This window comes from Echeneis naucrates, chromosome 21, assembly GCF_900963305.1.
Source record: "Echeneis naucrates chromosome 21, fEcheNa1.1, whole genome shotgun sequence".
In the NCBI taxonomy this organism is placed as follows: Eukaryota; Metazoa; Chordata; class Actinopteri; order Carangiformes; family Echeneidae; genus Echeneis; species Echeneis naucrates.
Window position 1 is genome coordinate 5,490,467 of NC_042531.1, and position 27,575 is coordinate 5,518,041.

The 27,575-nt window shown below is 41.0% G+C and overlaps 1 protein-coding gene across 1 annotated transcript in view; it reads right to left on the reverse strand.

The window, feature by feature from the left end:
• Positions 1-4,847: 4,847 nt before the first annotated feature.
• The window catches only part of il1rapl1a (interleukin 1 receptor accessory protein-like 1a), a 119,670-nt gene continuing 96,942 nt past the window's right edge, over positions 4,848-27,575 (reverse strand). The window contains exons 6-11 of the mRNA XM_029530297.1: positions 15,594-15,726; positions 11,666-11,811; positions 8,782-8,928; positions 6,940-7,110; positions 6,097-6,141; positions 4,848-5,569 (exon numbers count right to left, since the gene is read on the reverse strand). Of these exons, the coding sequence (XP_029386157.1) occupies positions 4,848-5,569; positions 6,097-6,141; positions 6,940-7,110; positions 8,782-8,928; positions 11,666-11,811; positions 15,594-15,726 (1,364 nt within the window). The remainder of the gene's footprint in view (positions 5,570-6,096; positions 6,142-6,939; positions 7,111-8,781; positions 8,929-11,665; positions 11,812-15,593; positions 15,727-27,575) is intronic.

Below are 27,575 nucleotides of genomic sequence, written 5' to 3' on the forward strand. Positions count from 1 at the left end.
CTCATTAATGTCACCATGCCACAAATATGGCAGCCAGTAACATTACCAACAATAACTACAAACAGCAGCTGTCACCCCTGCTGACAAATCACCACATTCTTTAAAAAACAGACAGCTGAAAGTGCAATTTTACCCTGGCTAATAAGGTGACAAGAAAATAGTATCAAAATATATTTTTCTTGCATTAAAGAGTCATTTAGTTAGTCTTTTATTCTGCTGGTGTGAGGACCGACAAGCTACATTAGCATAAAGCTAACATTAGCTTTAGCCAAAATAAAGCAACATTAGTTTTATCCAAAGGAAGCTAATGTTAGCTTTAGCCTAATGGAGCTAGTGTTAGCTTCAGTCTAAAGAAGCTAGAGTTAGCTTTAGCATAACCAAGCCAACATTAGCCTAATGAAGCTGACGTTAGGTTTTAGCCCCCCCCCCCCCCCCCCCAAAAAAAAAGAAGAAGCTAACAACAGTATCTTTGAGCGTTTTTTTTGTGAAGTATTGTTCCATCAAACAGCCACATTGTTGTCGCTTTTCACAAACACTAACGAACATTTGGACATGATAATAAATAAAAGCCGCTCACCCTGAGCTGTTTCCAGACACGGACCTTTGTCTTCGAGCTGTTTCCTCCTTTCACTCTTTAACTCGTTTTGTTTATTTTTTTTAAACACTGTGTATTTTAATAAGGACAGACACGATGGACAGCGTGTCACTTGGTGTTGGTGTCTCATTTAGGCTGCCGTAATGTGTGCCTGGTGCGTTGGTTTCAATTGGCGAGCAACAGTGTTGCTAAAGAAATTAATTTCCAATTTTAATTCATGTGGTTACTGCTGGTTAATTTGTGTTTAATCATCCCTTAACTTATAATTATAAATTATGCTTTTTTTTCTTTTTTTTTTTTTTTTTATAAATTCATTCATTTAATTAATCTGAACTTGAACTGTAACCAAACAGCGTATTAAACTATTCAAGGTAAAATAAAAGCATTTAGTGGAGTGAAGAGTTCAGTTAGACGACATTTGTTGAAGTTTAATGTAACCAGAGGAGATGCACAGTCTCAGCACTTTGTTTCTCTACAATGAGAAAGAGTCAGACAGAGTCCTCTCAGTGCACCACGATGGCCTCAGGTTTCTGTTTGGACATTAAAACAACAATTTTGGCGTCTTTGATGTAATGTGAACAACAGTGTGGAGGAAAACTGTGTCAGTGTACTGTATCTGAGGGAGGTGGTCAACAGGACTGACTGGATAAAGCTTCTCTGTGATTTCTCCATTAACCACTGCTGTAGGTTTATCTGCCATTGCACAAACGGACAAATGGATGAAACGCTTCCAGAAATTTCAGCAGAATTCCCCAAAATTGTTCAAAAAAAAAAATAATAATAATAATTGAAAAGAGCAGCAGGGCTTTCAACGGTGCTGCAAAGAGGCAAAGCAGCTTTGACCCTGGACTCTTTATGATTCCAGGTCACTGCAAAATAGCCTCATGCAATGGATCTAGAATGCCACTGAAACAAAGGAGGTACAGACAAAAATAAACAAGGCCATCTGAATACGAAAATAACAGATGTTCCTGTGATAACTGATAATTCTTACACACCTCCTGGTGGTCCAATAAGACATTGCAGTAATGAACTGAAACACAGACACATCCTTGCACATATGATGCTTTAGACTTTGCTCTGTAGATATTTGTATTCCTACCTGCTTTCTTGATGTGTTCTCTTTCAATCAGGCCTATTTTCTCTCCAATTAAGTTCTTAATTACTCTGGGTAATAAAGACTCTATTAATCTTGTGTCTGCTAATTAATCTCCAGCTGTTTGGTTGGAGACTGCCAACATGCAATAGTCACCAGCTAGAGTTGTGTGGGACAACATAAATGATATAGTAGCCTCTAACAGTTGGCATGATTTCTTAAAACAAACAAACAAACAAACAAACAAAAAAAAAAAAAACAAAAAACAGACAAAGGTCATTTCCAGAACTTGTGGTTCAATTGTTTTTCATTGATACTCTGACCACTGTTTTATTATTTGTGTTTGTATAGTCTGCAAACATCTGATATCCTCTCCGCAGCCGAGCACAAAGAAAACTGTCCATGCTCTTACTTTTATGGTGAGTAAACTGTGTCTTTCTCTCACTCCATCTCTTCCTCTGCCTTTAATTCTACCAGTGTGTCCCAGTCTTTTTCCTCTGCCCCAGTTTCTTGTTTTCTCTGTTCTCTCCTGGGAATGACACAGAGATTCACTAAATCTGCTTTCTGTCTGTTTACCCCTTGTAGGTAGTGTTTATCCCCAGGAGATGGCACTGTTTGGCAGCACTCAAACTGCCTCGTGTTTATGTTGCCAAGCAAAAAGTCAGGAATCAAATGAGATTTCTTGGCTTTAAGCCAAATAAAATAGAAATTGGGCTTATATCAGCGCATTATAAAAAGAAAAAAAAAAAGGAAGATGCTTTGTGCGATTCCTGCTGCTATCTGACAGCACTGACAAACACATGAGGAAAATGGGGGATGAGTGAGGGATATATATATACATATACGTCCCCAGACAGTACTGAGCCAAATGAAATCGCAATTGTATGAAGCCTATTAGGCCTCAGAGCATTAACAGCACATTTTTAGCAGATTGTCATCATAAGCCCCATCATTACACACTGTGTGATGGTCGACTTTTCTCCTTTCCCCACTGCATTGGATGTCTGCTGTAAAGCTTGGAGTGTTGTGTTATTTGTTCCAGGAAACTGAAGGAACAACTGGAGGAACACACAATGTCCAAACACATATCTGGACATTAGTGTCTTTTTACTTTCCTCTGGGTACAGTGTCATAGACGTTCCATGTTTCATTGTTTGTAGAGCACATTTCAAACCGGCCCTGCCCAGGTTTATTTTTAGCTTCTGAATTAAAAGGAATTCACCTGGTGAGTATTGAAGAAAACACTCAGAGGAGGCAGATGGAGGGAAAAGGTGTACGTACAAACATACTGTTTTCCGGCTGTTTAGTGATACTATAGTTTTGTAGAGTTGACCAGCACCACTGCAGTTGGCTTTGAAGGTGCAATTTTGCCGTGCACTGTTGAAAGGAATTTCATCCATATCTGGAGACATTGACACATCTTCATTTTCCTAGATTGTGTCCTTCCAAGCAGCATCAGTGGTTCACTGACAAACTCCCATTTCAACCCATTACTTGACCGTCACAGAAATCATAAAGCCGCTGGAGAGTGGCTGAATTTGCCATGAATCTGTCTGCTGAGACACTGATCTCATGTCTAATGGGTGCTGTGAATTACTGACAACAAACAATCAAACTTGGACAAAAAAGAAAAACTTCAAAAGGAAATCAATGTTTTTAATGTGCAGTGAGAAAGTAAGGGCAACTGATCATGATTGTGTTTCTATAAAGATAGACATTTCTTTCCAAGTGAAAATTGTGTTTATATATTTATATAAATATCTATATTATATATAGAATACATATCTATTTGCTATGCATACTCAAAAATCACACCTTCAAATATATTTAAAAAGTCTTTCAAAACACAAATGTTTTCTTTTCTTTCCTTAAACATGAACTATCCATATGAACCAAAGCAATTATCAAGATGGGAATAATATTGTGTTTCAAAAACCAAAACATTGAAAATGCTTTTCTTTTGAATCTAGAACAGTAGAGGACATATTTTTTCTTGTGGGATTCAAAAGCCACCTTAATCTCTTAACAAACCAGGAATCACATTGCAAGGATACAAAACCAGCATAACACGTATACACAAATCCCCTTCTTATGGTCGATGAAATGCAAATAAGTATGACTTCTCAAGCAAACTCTTTTCTGTTATAAAAATAGAATTCTTTTTAAAATAATCTACAGATTTCTTTTTAAGGTGAGGCATTTCACTATCACTCTAAAACAGCAAGGCTGTTTGTTTCAATAGAAAATATGAAGCTTTAGAGAGAGATCTGCCAGTCTGTCGGTCGATCTGATTGGGAGGACTAGCACTGTCCGCCAACCGTTCCACCTTCTTGCTCTCACATGACGGTGTGTTTTCACCAGCTCCTCCTTCTTTTTGCATATTCTATGAGTTTTTTTTTTTTTTTTTTTTAAACAGAGTTTCCTTTTAAACTAGATACACCTTCTACAGGTAAACAAAAAGAAGTTTCAGCCCCTCAAAGCTCCTGAAATGTCCAGGCAATTCCAAAGGTGTTAAAAGATGTTCTCTTAAACTACACAAAGATTGAAAAACATGAAACAAAAAAACAGGGCAGGTAGATGGACATACTGGCTTTCTAAAGAAGTGCATCGATATAAGAATAAAAAAACTAACTAAAAACAAAAAATATACAACTCTGTGTAGCAAAGTAAAGCAAAGTCCTACAGTAGAGAAGGCAACAAACATGATTGAATAAATCAAACAAAACAACATAACCGGAAAACACTGATGCTACAAAGAAATCGAAATATATGTACAAGACCCTGTTTTCCTTGTGTTTGTATGTATGCACATTTGTGAGTGTTAGAGTGCGTGAATGTGTGTGCACAACTGCCGTCATGTATTGGTTCTTTAATGTGGAGTTCTTGCGAGTTTGTCTCTCCCTAGTTGATGAAGCATTGTTTTCAGTGGCTCTCCAGCAGTGTCACATAGAAGAACTTCCTGTGTAACTCAGGTGCCGTCCTCTTGACAAAACAAGGGCAGCAGTGTCCAGAAACCTTCTGCAGCTCCACCAATTGCTGTTGGTTCACAACGGTTGGAATCAAACGGATCCAAAACACTTTTCACCTGTCCCCCAGGCTGAGCCCAGCCGCCTCTGAACCTGATCCTCCTGCAGCTGATGTCCGGCCTGTTTGTCATTACCAGATGACGCTGGAGATGCTGGTTTCTCTCGGCAGCAGAGGGAGCATGGCGTTGTTGGCGTGCGCCTCCTCCAGGCTGTGCTCTCGGCTCTTCCCGGGCGGCCTCTGTCCGTTCAGCAGTGTGAGAGGGATGTTGCAGTAGGTGTGCTGGTTCCCCAGAGAAGACAGAGGTGGCAGGGTCCCTCCCGGGGGTATGTCGTACTCGTAGCTGCGGTAGTAGTGTTTCTGCCTCATGGTGGTGTGGTAGGTGTTGTGGAAAGAGGAGCGCAGCTCAGGGTGGGCGGTGGCCATGGCGGTGGAAGTGGCTGCTGCCATGGAGATGGCAGAGACGGTCTGCAGCTCGCCGAAGGGGCCCTGCTCACTGACGTCCAGCGCTGGCTCGTGGGTGAGCATGGGCACCGTGCGCCTGAAGGGCATCTCGTACTGCAGCTGCTTCCAGAACTTGGAGTTGAGCTTGTTGCTCTTGGGGCCACGCCACTTGATGACGGTGAGGGTTTTAATGGTATGCTTAAGAGCCTCCACCTCCTGGTAGTTCATGATGCCGCGCAACTCGGCGCACTCAATCAGGATGACTTTGATCTCGCCGGTCACCAGCATGTTTCGCAGCCGCGTCTCCAGCTCAAAGATGCTCCAGCCTCGCCGCACCACATAGTTGGGTGTCATGACTATAATGAGGCGCTTGCTCTGGTCGACGCAGCGCGCCACATCCTCTATGTAGGCTGAGGGGAAAAAAAGAAAAGTGAAAGATAGACATTTAAAATGTTTTCGGCCAAAGATACTGTTAAATCAGCGCAGGACCACGACACTGAACAATGATGGATGAAAACTTTAAACCGAAAACACAAGACAATGACAGATGGTTATTGGGTCTAATATCTCTTTATTAGTCTGTAGTTTATGTGTGAAAACAGGGACTGTTTGAATGTGCGTGTATATGACTTATCTAAAAGGATGGTGTTTGTGAAGCTGACTACGTTGTTAGCTCTGGAGCAGTGTAAATTATTATTCTGTGTATTGGAATCAATACTCTGGGTGGAGAGACATGTTGCTGTAAAAGGCTGCAGATGGAGGGGAGGGAGCTTATTTATTGGTAAAGATAAGCAATCAGTAATATCAAGCGGAGTCGCCGTCCATTGAAGTGGGCCTGATGTTTCAGATCACAGCAACAGAGCCACTCAACTGAAATTTGCTAGGAGCAGGTAAATGACAGCAGCTGACAGGAGAGGAAAAGACTGAGGGCAGGTACCTCCAAAAAGTCGTGTGTCATCCTGGTAATGCTCATTGGTGAGACCTAAACATAAACATTTTAACATTCAGGAAACAGGCAGAACACAGAACAGACACAGAAACATACTGCTCAACGTCGAGAATGTGGCCATCTTACCTCTCACTCATCTTTTCTTATCTCACATATGATTAATCACATTCCCTGTGTCCCTGATTGGATATTCATTTACAATGATTTTTGGCTGGCACTGGCGCTCGCAGCTATTTTCTTTTGATTGAAGGAAAGGAGGGAGCTCAGCACTTTGCACATTGGCTACTGATGTTTAATTCTGTCTACGACGTGTTTGTGTTTTATCAGTTCCACATGAAACCGTCAGTACAAACACACGCTGTGTATTGCCGGCAGACTGGCACTACTAAGCACGCATGAGAATATGTTCAGAGAGAATTTTCATGGATTTATTAAGTCATAGATGGAAATCAGGCAGGGTGATAAATCTGTTCAATATATCAGCTCGCCGTACACACTCTTCACTTTGTTCCAATATCTGTAGTACTTAACACGGAACGACCCAGTGAATAAAAATATGATCTTCTGGAGAGGTTTCATGGGATAAGAAACAAGGCTCTGGTTAATAGGTTCAAGCTGATTGCGACTTTTTCTCCTTTTGGAAATCTGGACTCATGATCTACGCATCTGAATATAGTCAGCTTGAACCAACATTGAAACAGAAGACAGTGACAGTGAGAAATAACACTGAGGACAAACAACACAAAACAAGCAGCCTTAAGCACTATAGCAGCTCTAAGCAGCAGTAGTAGTAACAGTTTGTACGTATACATATCTGGCAACTGTGCTTACTTCCTGTTGGAATTAGGTCTCGATCTGGGATGAAGAGCTTGTAGCCGTAATGTTTCTCCAGGACGTCAGGGAGGATCTCCAGGGCAAAGCGCTCCTCCTCCCTGGTCTCCTGACTCCACTGGTCTGGGTCCACTTTGGTGTAGGACAGATACGCATCATAGTCTTTGTTTTCTGGCAGAGAGAAACAACAGAGAATGGCTCATTTAAAAAACGACACTGAATTCAGATGATGGATATAAATATGGAGATACCTTGATGTCACACATTTAATTTATATGCTTCTCAGCCAAAAACCATGCAAGCGTTGCTTTTCCTAATTAAATCTTGATGCTCCAATTGTGGGCATCAATAAAAAATAATAGTATTCAGTGGTCATTTATAGAAGACACAATTAATGCAGATGTCAGCATTTGAAATGATTTTGAAAACATTTATTTACTGAATCAGCTGTGTGACTGACCTCAAACTGCAGTTCATAAAAGACAAAAGAGGAAATTGATGGATAAATATAACCTCTGTTCTCACAGAATCTATTTATCATCAAGACAGAAAAATGTTTTATCTAATTTGCATATTATTATAAAATCCCTCCACTGGTCTCGCTGCAGGGATTGGTTTCCACTAAGTCAAAGGGGAAAGGTGCTGATTCTGGGTGATGAGGAAGTTGTTGGGTGGAGCTGAGGTCAGGACTCTGAGCAGACCAATCCAGTTCTTTAGCATCCTTAACTTCAGTAAAGTGGGCCAAGGCCAACAACAGAAAAACATATGTTGACAGTGATGTCTGTAAAAATTTGGCCCTTTAGTTTCTACGAGAAACAAAGTGGGGTAGACACAAAAATACCCAAACTGTGATTCAATATCGTCTTCCCCACCTCGAATTCCCCAGAGGACAGACGGAAGAAGCAAAAGATAGACGAAGGGGAAAAAAACTCTCCTGGTGACACGTTCAGTAAATCTAGTCATTATGCTCCATAGAAACTGGAATGTGGGCCAGCCAAAAAGGGAAGAGGGGCTTTTTCACAAACTCTTTGAGGAGCACATGCAGCTTTGAAACTCACGCGAAAGGCCAGGCCTGCACTCAGTAAGGAAACATCAAACAACGCTTTCAAATTAGCAACCAACCTTGCAAATTAACCACCTAGCAAACTTGGAAAATCTAAAACAACTTGTATCAGTGGTCCCTGACGGCATTACTTAATCATGTGGAAGTTTGAGTCAACAAAACATTGTATAATAGATAATTCATGCTACTGTAAAAACAATCCACTGCTTTAAAAACGAATTCAGTCGTTCCGGAAGCAGAGGAGCTCAAAATATAAACCAAAAAAAAAAAAGGAAGATACTGGGACACAAACAGACAAATCTGTTACTGAAGGTAAAGTTAACTATGTTCGGCAAAGAAAACAAAAAGTTGCCCTCTAATTTCAGGCCGCATTCACTCCTATATGTCACTGCGGGAACGAGCTTCGAGCCTATCTAGTCCTGGTGTACCGCAATCTGGCCTTTGACAGCAGAGAGTGGGCATCATTCCATGACTTATTGAGACTGATCTCTTTTTAAATGGGCCACAAATTGAAAATCTGTCTCCTCTGCTCCCTATGCAGCCATTGCAGAAATGAACACACACAATATCACGTGCTGCTCCAACAGCAGAAAGAAGCAAGCAAACAACCACATTCAGTCAGGGAAACAAACCCGCAAGAGCACATGTACAGTCATCAATGCTGGCTTAACATTGATGTTTGGATGCAAAAAATCTGATGAAAATAAACAGGCTCGGCAAAGAGAATAAAAATTGTCAAGAGTCCCCCCCCCCCCCCCTTTTTTTTTTTTTTTTTTTACCTCCGTCCATATCCTCGCTGCCAAAGTGCCGCCTGTAGAAGAGCATCAGCTCGATCTTGTAGCATTTGTAGAGGGAGATGAGAAAGATGAGCAGCAGCAGGATCGCACCGAGCCCTCCAGCCAGTTCTACCGTGTACATGAGCTCTGCTGAGAATAACACACACCGCAACCAGAAGATGTTTCAAAATGCTGAGACAGTCGTGGCTTTTGAACTTCATTCACAGTTACCTGTGCTTCGAATGCACAAAAAGGAGGTTATCGATTCTGCAGCAGGTCGGATTCAAAAGTTGGTTTGTTTGTTCACTGTTGAACTCAAAGAATGAGGCAGTTTAAAGGACACATTTACATTTGGTGGCATGCTGAACAATCATCAGTATTTTCAGAGCTCAGTTCAGTCTGAGGCAGCATCAATCTTCAAGTGGGAAGAGACACGAGGTTCATAATGAGTTTGGGATAAATGAGAGGGCACAGTGCAGGAAGACATGAGGGGAAAAAAAGGATTATGAGAAATTGGATTCATTTCTTTGGAGCAGCACAGCAATGACACAGATCTGCACCTCTGCTGTCATCCAGGGTGGGACCTGTGACAATTTCGGACATGGATGGAGACATTTTCAAAACAAGAAGCCTCCGTTTATTCATCTCACTTACTCTCCTCTCCATGAAAACTCAGATTTTTTTTTTTTTTATCTGGCCTTTCCATCCCAGCCTTTTCTCTCACTGTCTTTCTATTCATTTCTCCTCCTAATATCTGCTCTCCATCTCCCCAGAGATGTAGCTTGGGGAAGGATGAGTTATGGTGTGAATTAAAGCAGCATTTACCTGGTTGGCTCAGCTAGAACAGGTTCACCTTATATCTCTGTCACGCTGGAACACCACCCAGCTACCATAGCAACTGCAGTGCAATCTCTATAGATTTTGTAAAATGTCAAACTACTCCTTTTGTCATAAATTAATAAAAACACTGTGTCTCAGGAAGACTGGACTGCTGTTTTGGCCCACAAAAGAGCCATTTTCTCCGTAATATTAATGCTTCCAACTAATCAACAAAAATCATCCTCAGTCTCTAAGTTGTTTATGTTTCATTGACCACCACTTCCCTTCTGCCCATTTCCTTTCCATTTCTCTTTTTCTTCTGAGATGGAAGGAAATACAGCCCATAAGGGGCTTCTTGAACCTGCTGCAGGGCTTACGAGTGATGCATTCTGGGAGGGAAACATGAAATAAACATGAGAATAATGTGGCTGAGACAGACAGACTGGGAGAGGGAAAAAGAGACAGTCTTTCTTGAAGTCTTAGCATCCCTTTCCTTGGAAATGCTGCCTTGACAGAGAATAAAATGAAGCTGTCTACAGTCTACAAAGACTACTCAGAAAGAATTGGGTCTTCTACAAAGGACGGTCACAGAGAGAGATTAAAGCGGGGAGACAGACAGATAAAGACTTAAAATGTAATTGTATGCTGAAGTTATTGGCCTGTTGGGAAAAGCTGAGGACCAATTTGCTGTTTAAACAGCCTCAAATTACCTCTCTTTGTAGGGTGACAACCAGTGCATGAAAAGAGCTTCAGACAAGTCATGCTAGAGAGCCAAAATAGCTTCACAGCTGCTGGGGCACATGTAGTGAAGAACAACACAGCCAAATGGAGCTGGAGCACAGATTGTTAACACATGAGTGGAGAGGAGAGGGAATGAAAAATTAACACAACAAGAAACACTGCTTTACAGTGCTGTAAGGTCTGCACCCTCAGTCGCATCTTTTTCTGTTGCCTTGATGACTGATGTTTATTTTGCCCCAAACAGGTTTTATTGAAAATCTTATATGAGACTCGTGACAGCTGTGTTAAAGGAATAGTTCCACAGTTTTGGGAAATACATCACTGCGCTTTTTTCGTCTATAATTTCATAAGGTAATTGATAATCAAACCAGTATATGTCAGCTACATCAGCTGGCTAGTTTGGTCTAACATTTAGTGCTTTTTCAGTTTCCTCTCTTTGCTAATTGAAGCTGGATGGTTGCTAAGATGAGGGAAACTAGTCCTTTCACTGCAGGTGATGAGATGAGATTTTCCATTAACAAAAACTAGTATTGCTGTTTTGACCCTCTAATAGGCATATTATTGGCCTTACTTTGAAACATTAATCACATTAATGAAAAATATTTTAGGGGCAATTTAGGGTGAAACTATAAATGCAAATTTATAAATTTTCGGCAGCCTAGTGCTCCACCTTCAATCAACAGCTACTAATTACCACCATTAAATGTGTGTGTCAGTCTTTTGATGTTGGCCAGGTGGTGGACTTTTACAGCCTTTGTCTGGAAAGAGCTACCTGCTGAAGTTGAAAATGATGCTGATGAGAGCAGCAAACAAATCACAACAATAAAGTTAAGTGGGCTGGAAACAAAATAAATGCTCACGCTCAGTACTTGGGGAAAACTGCCCATTTAGAACTAGGTAGGTCTGTCTTTAGAGGCTACACCGTTCATATTACACACTGATAGGATGATATTTGATAACTGCATCTTTAACCTTTGACACAACAGTGGATCAGTGGGAAACCCATGCTATGCAGCCAAAGTTTGCTCAATTTACAAAGTTTCCACAAATACCAAATGTAGCAATGCTAAATAAATTACAATAATAAATAAAATACAAGACATCTAGAATATTTGGGTTTGATGAAATGGAGCAGCAAGGCTTTTAATCTCTCATTCATCGTATGGCTTTAATGAAGAGATGGAACAAGCTGATACAGAATATACTTATGAGCCTGTCAGATAGAGAGGAATAAGATTTTTTTCCTCAAAACTTCTCATCATTTACAGTAAGAAAAATGCAAAAACATTTATCATGGCCACAGCAGAAAACGTGAAAGACCCCTTACCCCGCCTGAAGAGCTGGATGGTAGCTTGGCGACGGCCATTACCATTTTCCACATAACAGGAATAATTTCCAAGATCTTCTTCCTCCAAAGAGTCAATAGTCAAAGAAATTGCCACTTCCTGTTCACCAAGATGCTCTTTAACCACCCTGGAAGACAAATAAACAAACATAAAAAAAAAACTCATATATGCAGAAAAAGTATATGTGAAATATCTTATTGAGGATCTTGTTGTTGAAGTTCCCCTGAACTATACCGAGAAGATGGCTGTGCATGTGCATGTGATGACAAGCAGCATTTAAGTGATGGGGTTCAGCCCTGATCCTGAGTGCAAATATTCAAAATCACTGTGTAACAATTCAATTAAACATATGTGATAAAAATGCCCAACACAAGTGACTCTCTGCACAACAAAGGTATCTGGAAGAAGCCCCTTTTGTGTAAATACTTCACGGTATGTTAATTTCTTTCCCTGCACGCAAAACATAGGAGAAATGAAAATCAATAAGGACTCTTCCTTGGCATGTGCGGGAGGGAAATCAAATAATGGTGATGTGAGGAAAATCTTTTTATAGCGGCTGCCATGGTAACGGAGAGAAGGAGAGAAAGTAATATTCCATAAAGTAAATGAGTGTCCCCCGGTGGGCTGGTTGAGCCTGATGGAGGAGGAAATGGGGAGATAATGCTCCCTCGTACCTTAGACACAGTACTTAGCCCACTTTTACAGCACCCTCAGCACAAATGACACTTTGGAGAAAACAAAGGGCAAATTATAAAAAAAATCACCTCTGTTTGTCTGTGTGTGTGTGTGAATATGTGCACACATATTTGCACCATTTATATTGTGTGTTAATAGCTGCTGCGTGTTAAGAGGGAGGAGTGGGATGAGAAAGGAAAGAGTGTATGTGTTTGAGTGTGTAGAGGTATAATGACTCTCAAGCATCTCTCTTCTCTCTCACTTTCAAGCCGATAAGCTGCGCATAAGGGCAGCTTGTTGGGGAGACTTGGCATCAGTAAATGAGAGTGTATCATGGGCTTTGCATGGAGAGGCTGAGGCAGTGCTGATGATGGTTGCGGTTTCTGCTGAGTTTGTTGTGCAATGGGTTGAGGGGGTTGAGTCGCTGGGGGAAGGAGCCATGGGAATAATTCATGTCTCTCCAGGGAGTAATAGGTACTTTGAAGCCTCCCATTTCACATTATCACACTGTATGAGCTGGCACAGCTCACTGCCATACAACCTGATGGATAACGACCATCGATGCACAACCTGAGCCTCAAATGGAAATGACGAAGAACTGAAGTAAGAGGAGGTGGATAACAAGGTGCAGGTGAAGTTATAGATGAGGGCTGAGTGGCAGCTCAGAACACAAACACAAGCAGCTGGGCTCAGGAGTCAACTTGAAATACAACAGACCGCGACCATCTAGACTAATTCACAGCACGTGTGGGAATCTGTATGAGTCTGAGTTAGATTTTACAGAATTACATGTAAATCGTTGTAAACTTTTTTTTGGGATGACTGGGTTTATTGATACAGAGTTGGCAGAATTAGTTAATCTTGAACACTTTCTCAAACTGTAGCTGCTGCAGGCACTTTTTCTTATTCTTCAATATTCTTCCTCATTAGCAAAACTTCTGTGTTTGCTCATTTAGTGATCGATTTGCAACTTATTCATTCCTTTTATACATTCACTTCAATGTGAATCTACAAAACACCAACCGAAGTAGGTCAGCAAACATATTGATCATCTCCTTCATTATGCTGAGCCAGATTTGTTTTGCTAATTTATTAATCTCTGCATGCTATGCTAATTTACAGTCATCCATGCTATGATAACAACAATAACGCTGTCCCGCCGGCACAAATGAGAATTTATGGGCTTGGGTTACCATAGAAATGAACTCCTCCAAATCAATAGGCTCCGAGCTGGGTACATAAATGCCTGTAGAAACTGTGAGCCTGACGTATAGATGTGCTTCTCTGAGCTCAAGCTTGGCTGCTGATGAATTAGTAATAAAGCTAAAAGTATGTGGGTGCCAGCCTGAAGAAGGGAGGTAACCCTCATAAACATGCCCACTGTATCTGTCCTGTCCTGTCTAAAAAGGAGGCTTGGCTGCAGGGAGAGCACAGATTTGTTCGTGTGTAGCTTTTCCCATTCTCGCTCCATTTCTCCGTGTCCTTGCCTGGTCTGCATTGGCGGCTGACTGTGGAAGTAACAGCGAGGCTCTTGCTGGACCTGAACAAGGCTGGGGGAACAGCATCGGGAACAGAGAGTGGATGATCAAATACATTATTGATCAGCTGCATGAAATATTGTGATGAATTATTAAAAAGATAACCCCTCAGCCAGTGAGTGGGGGGATTCCTGGTGTCAGGGAGTAATGGAGGAAGAGAGAACTGAAGAAAAACAGAAGAGCGGCAGTGGTGGTTAAAATGAAATTTGTTTCTGTCACCTGTTCGTATCTGAGCACGAGCAAATTCACTATCATAGATGTGTCCCTCTCACTATCCTCTTCGGTGACTCCTATCATCTTTCTTTCATTTTCCTGTCTGTGCCATCTCTCCTTCCCCCCCTCCTCCCCCTCAGCTCCCTGTGGACCATCTGCATGCTGCTATAGGTGGGTGCAGCAGGGGAGATAGCGATAGTGGCGGCAGTGTGAAAAATGGCGGTTGTTAACCAACTGACAGGGCCGTCTCCCCAGAGCTGCAGCCTCTCCAAACAGTCCTAATGGGAAACATGTACGTGGACCGGCGAATGGACTCGTTTAAATGTGTTACACCAGTAGGAGGGAGAAACATGTTTAACTTCACAATGTTTCACTAAAATGAGACAGTAACAGAGGACAAGATACAGAAACAGCTCTCACATGATGTGTTCAACATTTAGCACATTCATACAAGCTGCAAAGTGTGAACATATTTAAATCATGTACGGTACTAACACCCACTCCATCAAAAACAAATCTTTTATACAATGTCAACACTTGATAACTTTGATGGGATTTTTTAGTTTTCGATTCAGTTTCTCCGTTGAGGACCTTTTGTTTGTTTATGCTTAGGCTGCACATTTTTAATTAAGGCATCCTGCCAATTAAATGTCCTAGAAACTGAATATCAAGGGTGAGCGATAGAACTGGAGCATCGACCATGAGAGTTTACAGAGCACACAGCACTTAATGACAGCCAGCTCTTTAAAGGACAGGACTTGAATATTACATGACAACTGTATCGGCTACATGACTTGAAGTTACTTGCTTTGGATAATCTATTGTGATGCACAATTCAAAAACCTTTATTTTCAATTCTCTGTTGTCAGAGGCAGGGGCGGAGCTGTACACAAAGGCTTCAAATTTCTTCTTCTTTCGAGTGTCCATTTATCATAAATGCAGTGAAGCTTGGGACAAATAATTAACACAACCACTCTTTTTTTTTCTTTATAAGACCAAAAGACCTTTATAATAAAGTGTTAATCTTCAAGGTTAAAAAGTACTTTTTAAATACTTTTACTTTAGAGTATTTCGTTCATTTCCTTCATTTCATTTGCTGTTGTTTCCCTGCACAGTGTAGCACATGATGAGTCTGGTTTTTACCAACTGTATAAGTGCATTTTCAGTGGAAAGTCAAATAATTCAAACCTAATGGAGGTGACACTGTGAATGAATGACCGTCTAGAACAAACTTCGAGTCTCTGCATGATGTTCATACTGTAGCAAAATAAATGAGGATCAGCAGCTGCTGGAAAGGCAACGAGTAAATCTCTGTAAAATGGTTGGTGTAGTAAACGCAATTTGGAGTTAATGGACTAAAACATGCAAAACCATCTACATCGTCCTTTAATATTCTCCAGTGAATATATCCACAGATGCTATTAATTCCTCATTACAGTCAAGTCTGATGAAATGATTTAAACTCCAGCATTGTGTGTCTTACTTGATGTCGCTCTCCTGGACTCTCTCTTCGTCCAGGTCTTCTATGAACTTCTCTCCCTTCATCCAGTAGATGAGCGGGCTGACGTCGCCGCTGTAGCCGAAAAATGCCTGGCAAGTCAGGTTCAAAGCGCTTCCTGCAAAGACAGAAGAAAATGTGCTGTCATGCTAAATTGCCCCGCTGGCTTTTTCAAGACATGCATATTGTGCCCATAGCCCTAAAAAATTTATCATTTCCTCCAAGCTCCTTCGAAGTAAGTGTGGGTTTTCAACAGAAACCCTTGAAGCTACGTTGTTGTGTATTCGCGGGTCTTCGTTAATCTTACACACACATGCTATAACAACACTAACATGTACACAAATGCAAATGCACACACATTGATGTCATGAAAGGTTCCATGAAAGTAATTGTGTGTTGCACGTGTATGTGCCCTGCACAATTCTTTGGGGATATACAGCTGAGATTAAAATAGAAAGGCTCTCCTTTCATAGAGACTCGAGGGGAACGTCTCTGGATTTGTTTTGATTTGTTCGTGTCAACAGCTTACACATACAGTCTACTGATCTGAAAGCAACTAAATAATAGTGAACACATGAGGGCACTCAAGAGCTTCCTAAAATGCCCCCTGAGATTGTTTGTCCATGAAAGGGAAGAAGCACCTGACACCAACATTATTTTAGCCGCTGTTTGGTATGAAGGAAGGTCAGGAGTCAACAACTGTAGTTTACTGAAAATTGATATGTTGAGACAAAGCAATTGTCCCTGACGGGTCAACAGGGTGTTTGTCCAATTATTTGATGGATTATCTCAGCAGTTTAACAGTGGAAGAAAAAAAAAATAATCTAACTTTGCTGTGTTATTATTTGAGAAAGACTCAAAATTAGTGAAGAGCTCGGAGCTGGTGTTGCATTTTTCCCCGATGGGAGCTGATTGGAAGTGGCATAACGAGTCCCTTTTTAGCACTCTTGTGAGACTGTCTGCTTCCATGAACCACGCATGTATTACTCTGGAAACCATATAATGCATGCCGTCATGCACTATGCATATGTTTGTCTTGGATTCCTCTGAATTGGCATTCTCAAAGGCCTGGGGTGCAGCAATCAGGAGCTACAGCCTCTCAGTGAACCAAACAGCAACATGTAAGCAACACACAGATCGGTGGGGGGGGGGACTCATTGCGTAGCATATACTGTAAACTGCAGGGGCGATCCTCTTGGGAGAGCCAGAGCCGTGAGTGGCTCCGGGGCATGTGATTGGGGCACTGAGAGGAAAAGGCATGAAGCGATGATTTGGAGGGGGGGTTGTACTGATAGCTCCTTTCACAGCAGGCTTCGTGAACAGGAGGACAAAGGTAAACTGTCCTGGTATGGGGTATGTATTCATTAAGGCTGCTTAGTGTGCTGCATCCCCATGGACAGCTCCCCTCAGTCGGTTACACAGAGGAGAAAAAAACATGTTCAAAATAAAAAATAAATGAGTATATTTAATGTTGGGCTGTTCTAACAGACTGCATTAGCCTTTGCAGGGGCTGTAATTGCTTAAGCCAATCAGTGCAATGATCTTTGAACCCCAGACACCTAACAACTCTCCACCTGTTTCCTCACATGCTCTGACTGTGATCTCTGGCAAACAGCAAAACCAGCAAGGTTATTTTTGAAAGACTGCTGTGTTTGAACTAAGGTCATGTATTTTTTGCCCAACACCCAGCCACAGCTTCAAAAGATTTCTGTAGGTCACTCTCAGCACTACGAAAGTTTTCTAACGTTCAGGGAAGGAGGATGGAAGGACACCCAGGAATGAATGTACAGTATACTACTGTCTGTAGGAGCGTTTGCTGACATTTTCAAAGTTCAACAGCCACTCTCAGATTGGTATTTGTGCACAGCCAGGTTCTGCAAAAGCTACATGCTATACCTACAAAACAGGGCCCTTCTGCATGTGGTGTCACACACACGCACACACATTTTGGACACAGTTGTACTTCGCTGTAAAATCACAACTGCGTACGTATCCATGTGATCCCTCGTTTGCCGTTTCCTCCCTTTACAGATTTTTGTTTTTAATTTATGCACAGATCAATTGCACACTAGGAATATCAAACTGCCAGCAGTGACTGCCTGGAGAGGAAGTTTCCACTGAGCTCCCTGAGGGTCACAGGAAATTGTTGAAGGCCTCATGCTGTCTCATTCTAATCCAAGTGCAACGCTTTCACTAACTCTGTCACAGCCACCTCTGCTACGTCTTCCACTAGTGTCACATCACTGCGTTAAGAAGAAGGATGGATGAATTATCAACTTGAAACAAATGAGCAGATGAAAAGATTCTGACACATAATGGACACTGAAATAGGGTGGCAAATCCCAAGGTCAAAAATCAGACTTCTCTCACAAAATGATGTTATTAAACATATGATATTAGGTTTCCCTAACTATTCATATTCAGCACAGCGTGCTATTCGAGAAATTGTATCAACAGATTCACAGATACGTCTTTCATAATGGTGGCCTACGGTGGAAAGTATTCTTGTTGCTGTGCTGCGAAGGGCAACGGGGATATTCACTCTGCTACAATATGTCCAACTCTATCAATGATCACAATATGTCCTGTTCCTGTATTTAAGGTAATTCAACTCTTGCCTAGGCCATTCCTTTATTTCCAGAATATTCCAGTGTCCAGACAATATGAGGTATTTTTCCTCCTGGTGTTACAGATAGAGCCACATCGGCACAAGTGACAGGCTGAAGCGCAAATGAATGACGGTGTTTCTAAGACTGTTGAAAAAGTTGTGCAAATATTAGGCAGGAATAAAGAGGAGACCATTTTACATAAGGCTGGCATGACTCCGTCATTAGCCTCGGAGCCAGCAAACTACTATGATGTCAAGTCGGTTGAAGTCTGAGCAGATGGTGGGAAAACTATTAACGAGGGCTGGAACAATGAGGTGAATCATTTGCACACTATCAAGTTACAGAGGAGGAGGAGCAGCTTTCAAAATCCCTCTGTTCTCTCCTGCTGTCCAATCCCACAGCAGTGTCGCTGTTATTATAATCTATTATTATTCTCAGAGCAGTCTGTAACCCTTGGCAACTCACAAGAATAGTGTGTGTTTGTGTACATGCATGTGTTTTCGTGCGACCACCTTGGGTTTCGCCACAAGAAACACATAAACCTGAAGTGATTGCAAGCTCACTGGTCCATTTAAAAGAGAAATGTTGTATGCTGCAGGGTTAAACATCATAGATGGGATATATATAATTATGTGTGTGTGTAGATACACAAACACAGGCAAACAGTCTGATATATGTCTGAGCTTCCCCATCTGCTTTTAATCTGGATTCAGTATGTGCCGGGGACCTTTAACTAACTTAGAGCTACTGAAACATTTTCTGCCAAACAAAACTGAGCTGAGAAAACGAGCTTTTATCTAACTTAAAAAGGAAGTGAAGGCCGAGTGGAAACATAACTGTCACAAGTCATTTCCAACAAGTAACATTCAGCTCAGGAATTACAACAACATATTGTCAAAATTTTGCCCTTTTTAGTGAATAACAAAGTGCTGATGCTGTCTCTCACACACAAATACACACAAAATATGTTTTTGTTGAAAAGAAAAATCTCACAATGTCGCACCATTGTAATGATCTACGGGAGCAAATCCCAAACATAGCCTTTATTATCAGCTAATCTGTGTGTTAGTATGCCTTCTTTCAAGACACTCAGTCTCTGATCACATATGAAAAACATCAAACCGTCACATTCACGAAGCCAGAACAAGGTCACACTTTGTAGATTTACTTAAAATGGGCTTTAACATTTACACTATTGTGAAAAGAGTATAAGACTGTGATGCATCTGAGCTTCACTGGCAGTTTAATATTGAAAACCATCTAAACAAAGATTAATTGCAGTTGACTTGATTGCAATTCTCTAGTGACATTATTGTTGTGATGGTTTTTAATCATCATAATCCTGCAATAAGTCTTCATATTGAGACAGCCATCTAAATTCTCCTTTACATTTGACAACTGTTGTTCCTGTCTGGGTACATATGCTCCCTGCCTTAAACACTCAAAAATTCAGATCCACGGCCGTGTCGTGTTCACGAATAAAGGCGCCGTTACAACATTTGGCAAAAGTTGGTGTGAGAAATATACCCTGCTGATGGAATGCGTGTCTTGTGCAGCAAAACAGCATGATTAAGTGTTTTTCGTGAGTGTGTGTTTCTTTATATGTGCACAGTTTTCGTGAGTTGTTCCTGCCTTCACACGCGTGTGGGTGTGGAACAAATCTATGTAATCTGAGTTATTGACATCCTCTCCCCAGCAGAGCGCTCGTTATGCTGGGACGGAGACTTCTGATCCTCCCTTTCTTTTACCTCTGTTTCATGTTGAAAGTTAACAAATAAGTCAAAATGATTGTGTGGTTTTTTTGTTTTTTTTCCCCAGTTTGAGAATACTGATGCCATTCTGAGTGTGAATGTACAGCAATGTACTCCCTTTTCTTTTAAAGCTCTCTAATTAACACATTACATTTCGTTTCTTTGGGCATGTCCGCTTTCTGCAGTCATCACCTTGATGGCGATACAGCTCATTGATCTTGTTGTCCAAGATCTTGGCAGGAAAGTGAAACTAAAATAAAGAGAACCTGAAATCTTGTTTTTGCTAATGGAATTTTTTACCTGAACTGCTACTTTTTAGTTTGTTATTCAATTCACTATGAGTCAAAAAAACATACTTTCTGGGTCCTTTTTGTGACCCATCATACTACACAACATATGTCGTAAATAAGGACATACAGACAAATGAATCAAAAACGAGGACCCGCATTCAGCAACCAAATCAAACGCTGACATGGGGCAGTTCTTTGGCTCTCTGGTTTTATTGCATAGCCAGATGAATGAGTGGGTGGGTAAATGACTGAGTGAGTGTGAAGTTGATTTGCATCAACTCTTGGTGCATGCTTAGCTGATTTCACAGTATTTGGGATAATTAGGCTTCACAGAGCTGGCACTCAGATTCAGACAGAGGAATACTTTCCAAGCCAGAGGAGAGGAAAACAAACCTTGCACAGAAAACACTGCAGATGCTGTCCAAATTCAGCACAGACTCACAGAACACACAGTGAGATTGACAGATATGCGGACAGAAGGGCAGATGAATGAACAGACAAGCAGAAAAACAAAACAAAAGAAAAAAGAAACAATAAAATCGTGCATACAAAAATGATTTTAAATGAACAGACACACATGCACATCAATGTCATTTCTGAATTTCTGTCTTATCTCGTTCTCCTTGAATCCACTGAATAGGACCCTTGTCTTTCACATGTCACTGCTTGAAAAAGAGTTGGTTAGCACATCTCTTTGTGTGACAGCCGCCACCATGTTTTATTTGTAGAATAAGCTACAATCTGGAGTGCTTTTTGAATAAGTCATAGTCTGTGTGTTTGATGTTTCATAACACTTCACTTCTTCAGTACAACCCAGTGTTCTCTTAGTGCTCTATTTTCAAGGCGGGGGTGAAGCCTGGCACAAGATAGTTAGCACATGTTAGTGCTTTCCTAACCCTGAAGTGAACTTTGCTCATTTTGTTTGTGTTTCTTGGTTTTGCTGCTCGGTGTAGGTAGGAGGGGAAGGCCGAATGAACACCATACAAATCAAGCAAGTTGAAATTTTGCTGTTATGGCGGAAAATAAAATGATAATCTCAAGTATCTCTTTAATTTTCTTTGAAATGCCACTCAGTTTTGGCACACAACTGTTATTGTATCAAGAAGCACACATGATGAGTGCCCAGGAAATATGTATCAATCATAATAAAAAAGATGAATAATATGAAGAATAGATGCATTCAAAACATGACAGTTACAGAAAACACAAACAAAAATACATAGAAATTAAACCAGGCAGAGAAACAAGTGTGAAAATGAGTATGCAGCTTCAATTTAAGTACACTAAGAACAAACCTCTGGAGTTACACATCTACAAAAAATAAAAAATAAAAAATAAATAAATAAAAATCACGTAATGACAACATTTCCTAAGATTACATAAAATCATGCAAGTTGACGTAAAATAAACACACCTCCCCAGTTTAGTTCAAAAGCCTCCAAGTTCTGAGGCGTTTTGAGTCTGGGGACAGAGAAAAGTGTGCAGAGGTGACAGTGAAAAGTATTATAATTAGAAAACCAGTCTCCTGTTGCCACCAAATCACATCCTCAGGACTGCCTGTTCCCACTAGTCTCTCTGTGTACCCGTCCAAAAACACAAGGTTACCAGGGGAAACAGCTGCATGCATCATCTCCTTCTTACATCTTGTCTGGCAAAAGTACTATTTCTTTTTTATCATTACCTGCAGTATGATGTTACAGAGCAAAATAACAATCCCCTTCGAACACAGCACACAGTGACACCTTTCAATTTGCCTGGAGGAGATTTTGGAACAAAAAAATGTCCAGTAAACTCTGACGACAAAAATGACAACAGCGGATATAAGGACACAACCTTCTAACTCGCTCCTCTCCAAAAGTTCCACCCATTCACTCAGGCTCGGTCTGAGAGAGCAGAACTACACTTCACTTACATCCTGGTGTTATTTGATTTGTGGGCAGTTGGCTGCCACACTAGCCAGGACGTCACACAACTTGTCCATATGTGAATGCTGCAAAATCACAGTACAGCAGACGAATGTGAAAACAGCAGAATGACAAACTCTTGACATACTGTTCCTCAATCTGTAGAGTGAAGGTCAAAGATGCAAAGAAATAAACATGTGAAGAATCTGTTTAAGCTTATGAGCAAATAAATGGACTGTGATGTCAGAGGATAATCATGGATTATTTTCATTTGCTTGTCAAACTGAATTAATACACTTACCACTTCAAAACTCTTTGTCATGCCTTTAAAACTTCACAACATTTTATTGTGGTGATATGTTTCTAGTTGAACATGCCTTATGTCGCTGTTATGCAACTAAATAAAACCGTGCCTCGTTATTTGTCTTTTATTGGGCAGCACGGCGGTGTAGTGGTTAGCACTGCTGCTCTACAGAAAGGTTGCGGGTTCAGTTCCTGGAGCCTTTCTCTGCTTAGTGTTCATGTCCTCCCCTTGCCTGCGTGGGTTTCCTCCCACCGTCCAAAGACATCATGTTTGGGTTAACTGGTCGCTCTAAATTGTCTGTAGGTCTGAGTGTGAGTGGTTGTTGGTCTCTGTGTGTCTGTGTGTTGGCCCTGTGATGGACTGGCGACCTGTCCAGGGTGACCCCGCCCTCACCCAGTGTGAGCTGAGATTGGCTCCAGCACCCCCCGACCTTTTGAAACGGATAAGCGGTAGAAGATGAATGATTGAAGGAATACCGACTACATTGAATATCACATTTTTGTTTGTTTGCTCCGTGCCGACTATTCTTTCACTAGAAGAACTGAGTCACTTGTGTGAACCTTTTTATCTCACGCATCAGAAACACATGATTTAATGAAGAGTTTTCTTGGCTGAGGCCCACGGGGGCTGAAAAGAGCTGATGAATATCAATAAAATTTTTTATTATATTATATTTTTTGGGTAAACAAATACAGTGGACTAATCGATTGGTCAGTTTGTTGCCAGTAGTGTCATTTGTTGACCTTCACTTTTGTTTGTTCTCAGATATGAGAGCAGCGCTCAAAAGTGAAAGGCTCAAGAAGTTGAAAGACAAACACTTGGCCCAGAACAAACTTCAGTGACTGTGTTTGTTGTGCTAAAATTTTCCTGGCCGCAACCGCTTTGTGAAGTGAATCAGAGCAGGCTTAGTTGGGAGTGTTCTGGAAAAGGTTGTGTCCAGATGATCAGATTATAAAGGTAAAAACACGCTGATGTTGACAAGTTGAGAGAAACAGAATAAAGCTGTCTTTTTCTGAGCTTGATGTTCTCCAGTGAGATTTTAAGGGCTCTTCTAATTCCATATAAGGCCACGTAACCCTTCATCTGAGGTGACAAATCACCTAAAATGAGTTATTGTACAAGGCTTTCATGCAAAACAGTGCTATTCTACACCCAAGCTTTTGACAGAGACTTTAATTTCAGAGTTTGGATATTTTAGGCATTTAATTAAAATGGCCAAGTAGAAAGTGCTTGTGTGTGCACATAATATGAATGTGTGAGCGAAAGAGAGAGAGAGGAAGAGGCTGATAGAGACAGACAGTCAGAGAGACAGAGAGACTGTTTGTGAAGATTTCCCGGGGATATCGCTGCAGGAGAATCTGATACAAGTCCTGTCAGTCATGATTCTTCCCCCACAAGGTGTGAAACAAGCATGAAAAAGTGCACATGTTTCTGTGTAATCCGTTTTCTGCACATGGGAAGGATAAGAGAGCAAACAAGACAAGCAGTAAATAGGCATTCCTGTCAAGGGCAGAGAGAGAGACGAGTAAAGAGGAAGGAACGAGCGATAACAAAAATTGAGCTTTGAGGAAAGATGCTGAATGACAGCTAGTCAGCATCAACAACAACTCCATGAGATTCTTCGAGATTCTCATTCCAGTCCCCATTTCTGAATATATCAGATCCTGGTTCTCCACAGAGCCACACGAGGACAGGTGAGGTGTTCGTTTTCTGGCGGTGGGGCGTTAATCTCAGAAAAATCCAAATCTGTCATTGCTTTTCCTCAGTTACCTGCAGGTTACCATGACAACACTGTGCTAGGTAGGAGCGGCTCTGCGGGCTCCATCGGGGTAAAAAAAATACAGTAAAGACAGGTAGTGTGCCACATCAGGACCTACGTGGATTTGTGCCAGCGGCAAGCAGCAATCAAAGTCAGCTCTAATTTGGAGGAGGGCAAAAATGAAACGCAACCAGAAAGTAGTTTTCCCTGTTTTACTGAGCAGCTTTTAAAACATTTTAGATCCACCACACCTGCAGCTAAGCCCTACTGTAGTGGGGGAAATCTTGCTAATGGAAAAATGTTCAGGAGACCCAGAGGCATGTTACAGATGCTCTGTGGTTCAAAGAGAAGAGTGAGCTCAGTTCTCCTCACAGCAGACACGAAAGCGGAGGTCAACAGTAAATGATATGAATGACCTGTGAGCAGATGTCTCCTGAATAGGAAAATTCAGACTAAATGAAATTAAATGGACTTGATGAAGGAGAAAACATCGACTGTAGGAACACACTGTAGGGCCACGATGTGGACTTTTGCTCACGGAATTGAACTGAGCCGATGTGGAACAATGACGGAGGGCTGAAGTTTTTTTACTCTGCACTGCGGGAAAGGGCAGGTCGCTGTGAGACGGGGGGGCAATATGAGGGATGAGAAATACAGTAAAACAGCAGATCGGAGGACTTTAGCAGAGTAAGTGGAGGAATGAGTAAGGGCAATGAGAACATGAAAGAGATGGGGCCCACCCCGCCACCACCTCAGCCTCCCTTCTGTTCTAATATTGTCCCCTCTCCAGAGACAAGGCCTTAATTACCATTACAAGCCTGAGAGCTTTTAACAGAGGAGAATCCTGCTTCTTTTCATCTCTGTCGTTCCTTCTCCCCATTTGTTCTGTGGCCCCAGATGATCCGTCACGGAAATGGAAGCCTTTAATTACCGGTAAAAATTACGGCCTTTGTGAACAGGTAGTTGGTGCCCTCACTTTCATCTCCCCCTTTTGTCTCCTAATCGTCCCTTTTTGATGACATAATAGGTGCTCTGTCCAAGTCAGTGGAAGACAGACTCCCATTATATTGTAAAAGGAATTGTGGGGGATTATATGATCATATGATGATTAACTAAATAAATGCTCCCTTATCTTTTATCTGTCAAGCTATTTCACATTGATTGAGGGAGCAACATAAAAACAGCCTTGCTCATATCCAGTGACAGCATCAGCCCCTCCACCATGCAAATGCAGATAAAATTCCTGAACACACCTCAGCTCGCTGTGCCAGTGCCTTTCTAACCTTTCCACACTAAAGGCATTTACAAGGAACTCTGCCGTATTTTCATAAAAAGAATATTTGTCGCTTGTGTTTTTGCTACAGGCTCAGCATCCTTTCCGCTTTTGTTATACTTCTTTCACTTAAAATGCCAGAGGGTTTGGGCCCCACTTTTTTTTCACAGCCCTGGGTTCATGTGAAATCTCCATTTATGGCCAGAATAAGACTAAGAATAAGAGAATGGAATTTTCTTTCGCTGACATTGGGTGCTCTGCTTTCCGAGCAACACGAGAAAGCCGGGGAAATCTTTCCCCTCTGAGATTTGACAATCATCAAGAAATGTTTTTGAAAAGGAGAATTGATACTAAAAACAAATGACTGTGAAAATGACAACTTACTGGAAATGAAAAGAAAAAGGTGGACAGAGAAAGAATGGCTCTAAGAGGACAGCTTAAAGACGAGCAGACGTGCAGAGCATTAGAGAGAGGGAACTGTAATTGGCTCTTGTCCAGGGGGCTGGAGGCCAATTAAATGGTGTGATTTGAACACTTGACGAGGAACATCGCTTTAACAGATGACCCAAGAGAGGAGTGGCTGCAGGCACTGACCCACTGACCAGAATACCAACTGAGCCCAGACTAACTCAATCAAAATCAGACCTCGCTAACCAAGACAGACCTTCTGCCATTAAGCAAACAGAATCCCAGTGGACTTTATCAAATCCCTTTTTACTCCTGTCCGCAGCACGCCGCTCCACATTTCCAAACTGAGAGGAGAAACAATGATTCTTGCGCTGACAGTGGGTTAGAGTTAACGAGTGAATGTCGTAGCTGCAGATTTGAACAGCAAATCTATGAGGACCATGATGTTTTTTTAAATCATTACATGAAGTGAACACATACTTAAAAAGAATTCATTTCACTGATGAAATTTTAATTCATGCTCTAAAAATCTGTGCTGAAAGGTGTAAAGCATTCATTACTGCAAATGATAATAGTTTACTAGAAAAGCAATTTTAAATGTTGTGACATCAAGCACTATTTAAATTATGTTAGGTGTTCAGCAAGGATCTGCTGTTGGCCCTCATTATTCAGCATATACAACGATAATACAACTCCAAATGTTTTGCCGATGATACTGCTTTATATGACAAAGAATAGTCTCTTAATTTGATGTCTTATTTTTGATACGTTCATGCACCCTACACATAATATATGCTACTCTCAAGGACACCTAAAAGTGCACAGACATTAATTGTACAGATTAATTTAGTTAAAAACTATGTCTCTTTATTGAGTTGAGCATTATACAGCATATACTTATACAACACCTACTTCAAGTGCCAATCATGGGATACTTTAACATTAACAGCACCAAACGCTAAAAACTCTAGAAATTCTCTAGTTTAATTTGAGGCATTATTTGCAATTCCACTTGTATTTGCTGCTCTTATTGTAAAAGTTTGTCCTGTGTGTGTTCTTTCTTATTTCACGGGCAAAAAAAAAAAAAAAAAAAAAAAAGATCACAATCTGAGTGACTTCATTTTTTAAATAAAAGATTGAATAATAATAATAATTGCAGTAAAGCTGATGAAAACAAAACAATTATATTTTTGCTGATTCTGTCAAAATTTGGACAGACATTTGGAGAGACACCTAGATTGCTTGAGTGATGAATGTGTGAACTAAACATAAATTGGCCAAAATCTCACATTCAGCTTCTTCGACACTATTAAGGTGTGAATATTCTACCCTGATTGAAAAATAAAGCAACTCCTGCTGAGGTGAAATGAACACAAATACAGCAATGCAGAATAACTTCATTTGCTTCACATGAGATTTTTTTAAACTAACTGAAGGAAGAAAAGAAGAGAATAACGTACCAAACCATTTTAAAAGCAATCAGACAAGCAGTTTCCTGCTCAGATTTAAAAGTAAGAGTAGTTTCATCATATTTAGATTAGATTTTTTTAAGAACAATGAACAGACCAATGCTGACTGACTGACTTGGAGCTCCACAGGACTGATTTTATAACTAACAGCAACCGCATAGAACCACATAGAGCTTCAATAAGCTGAAAACGTACATGTT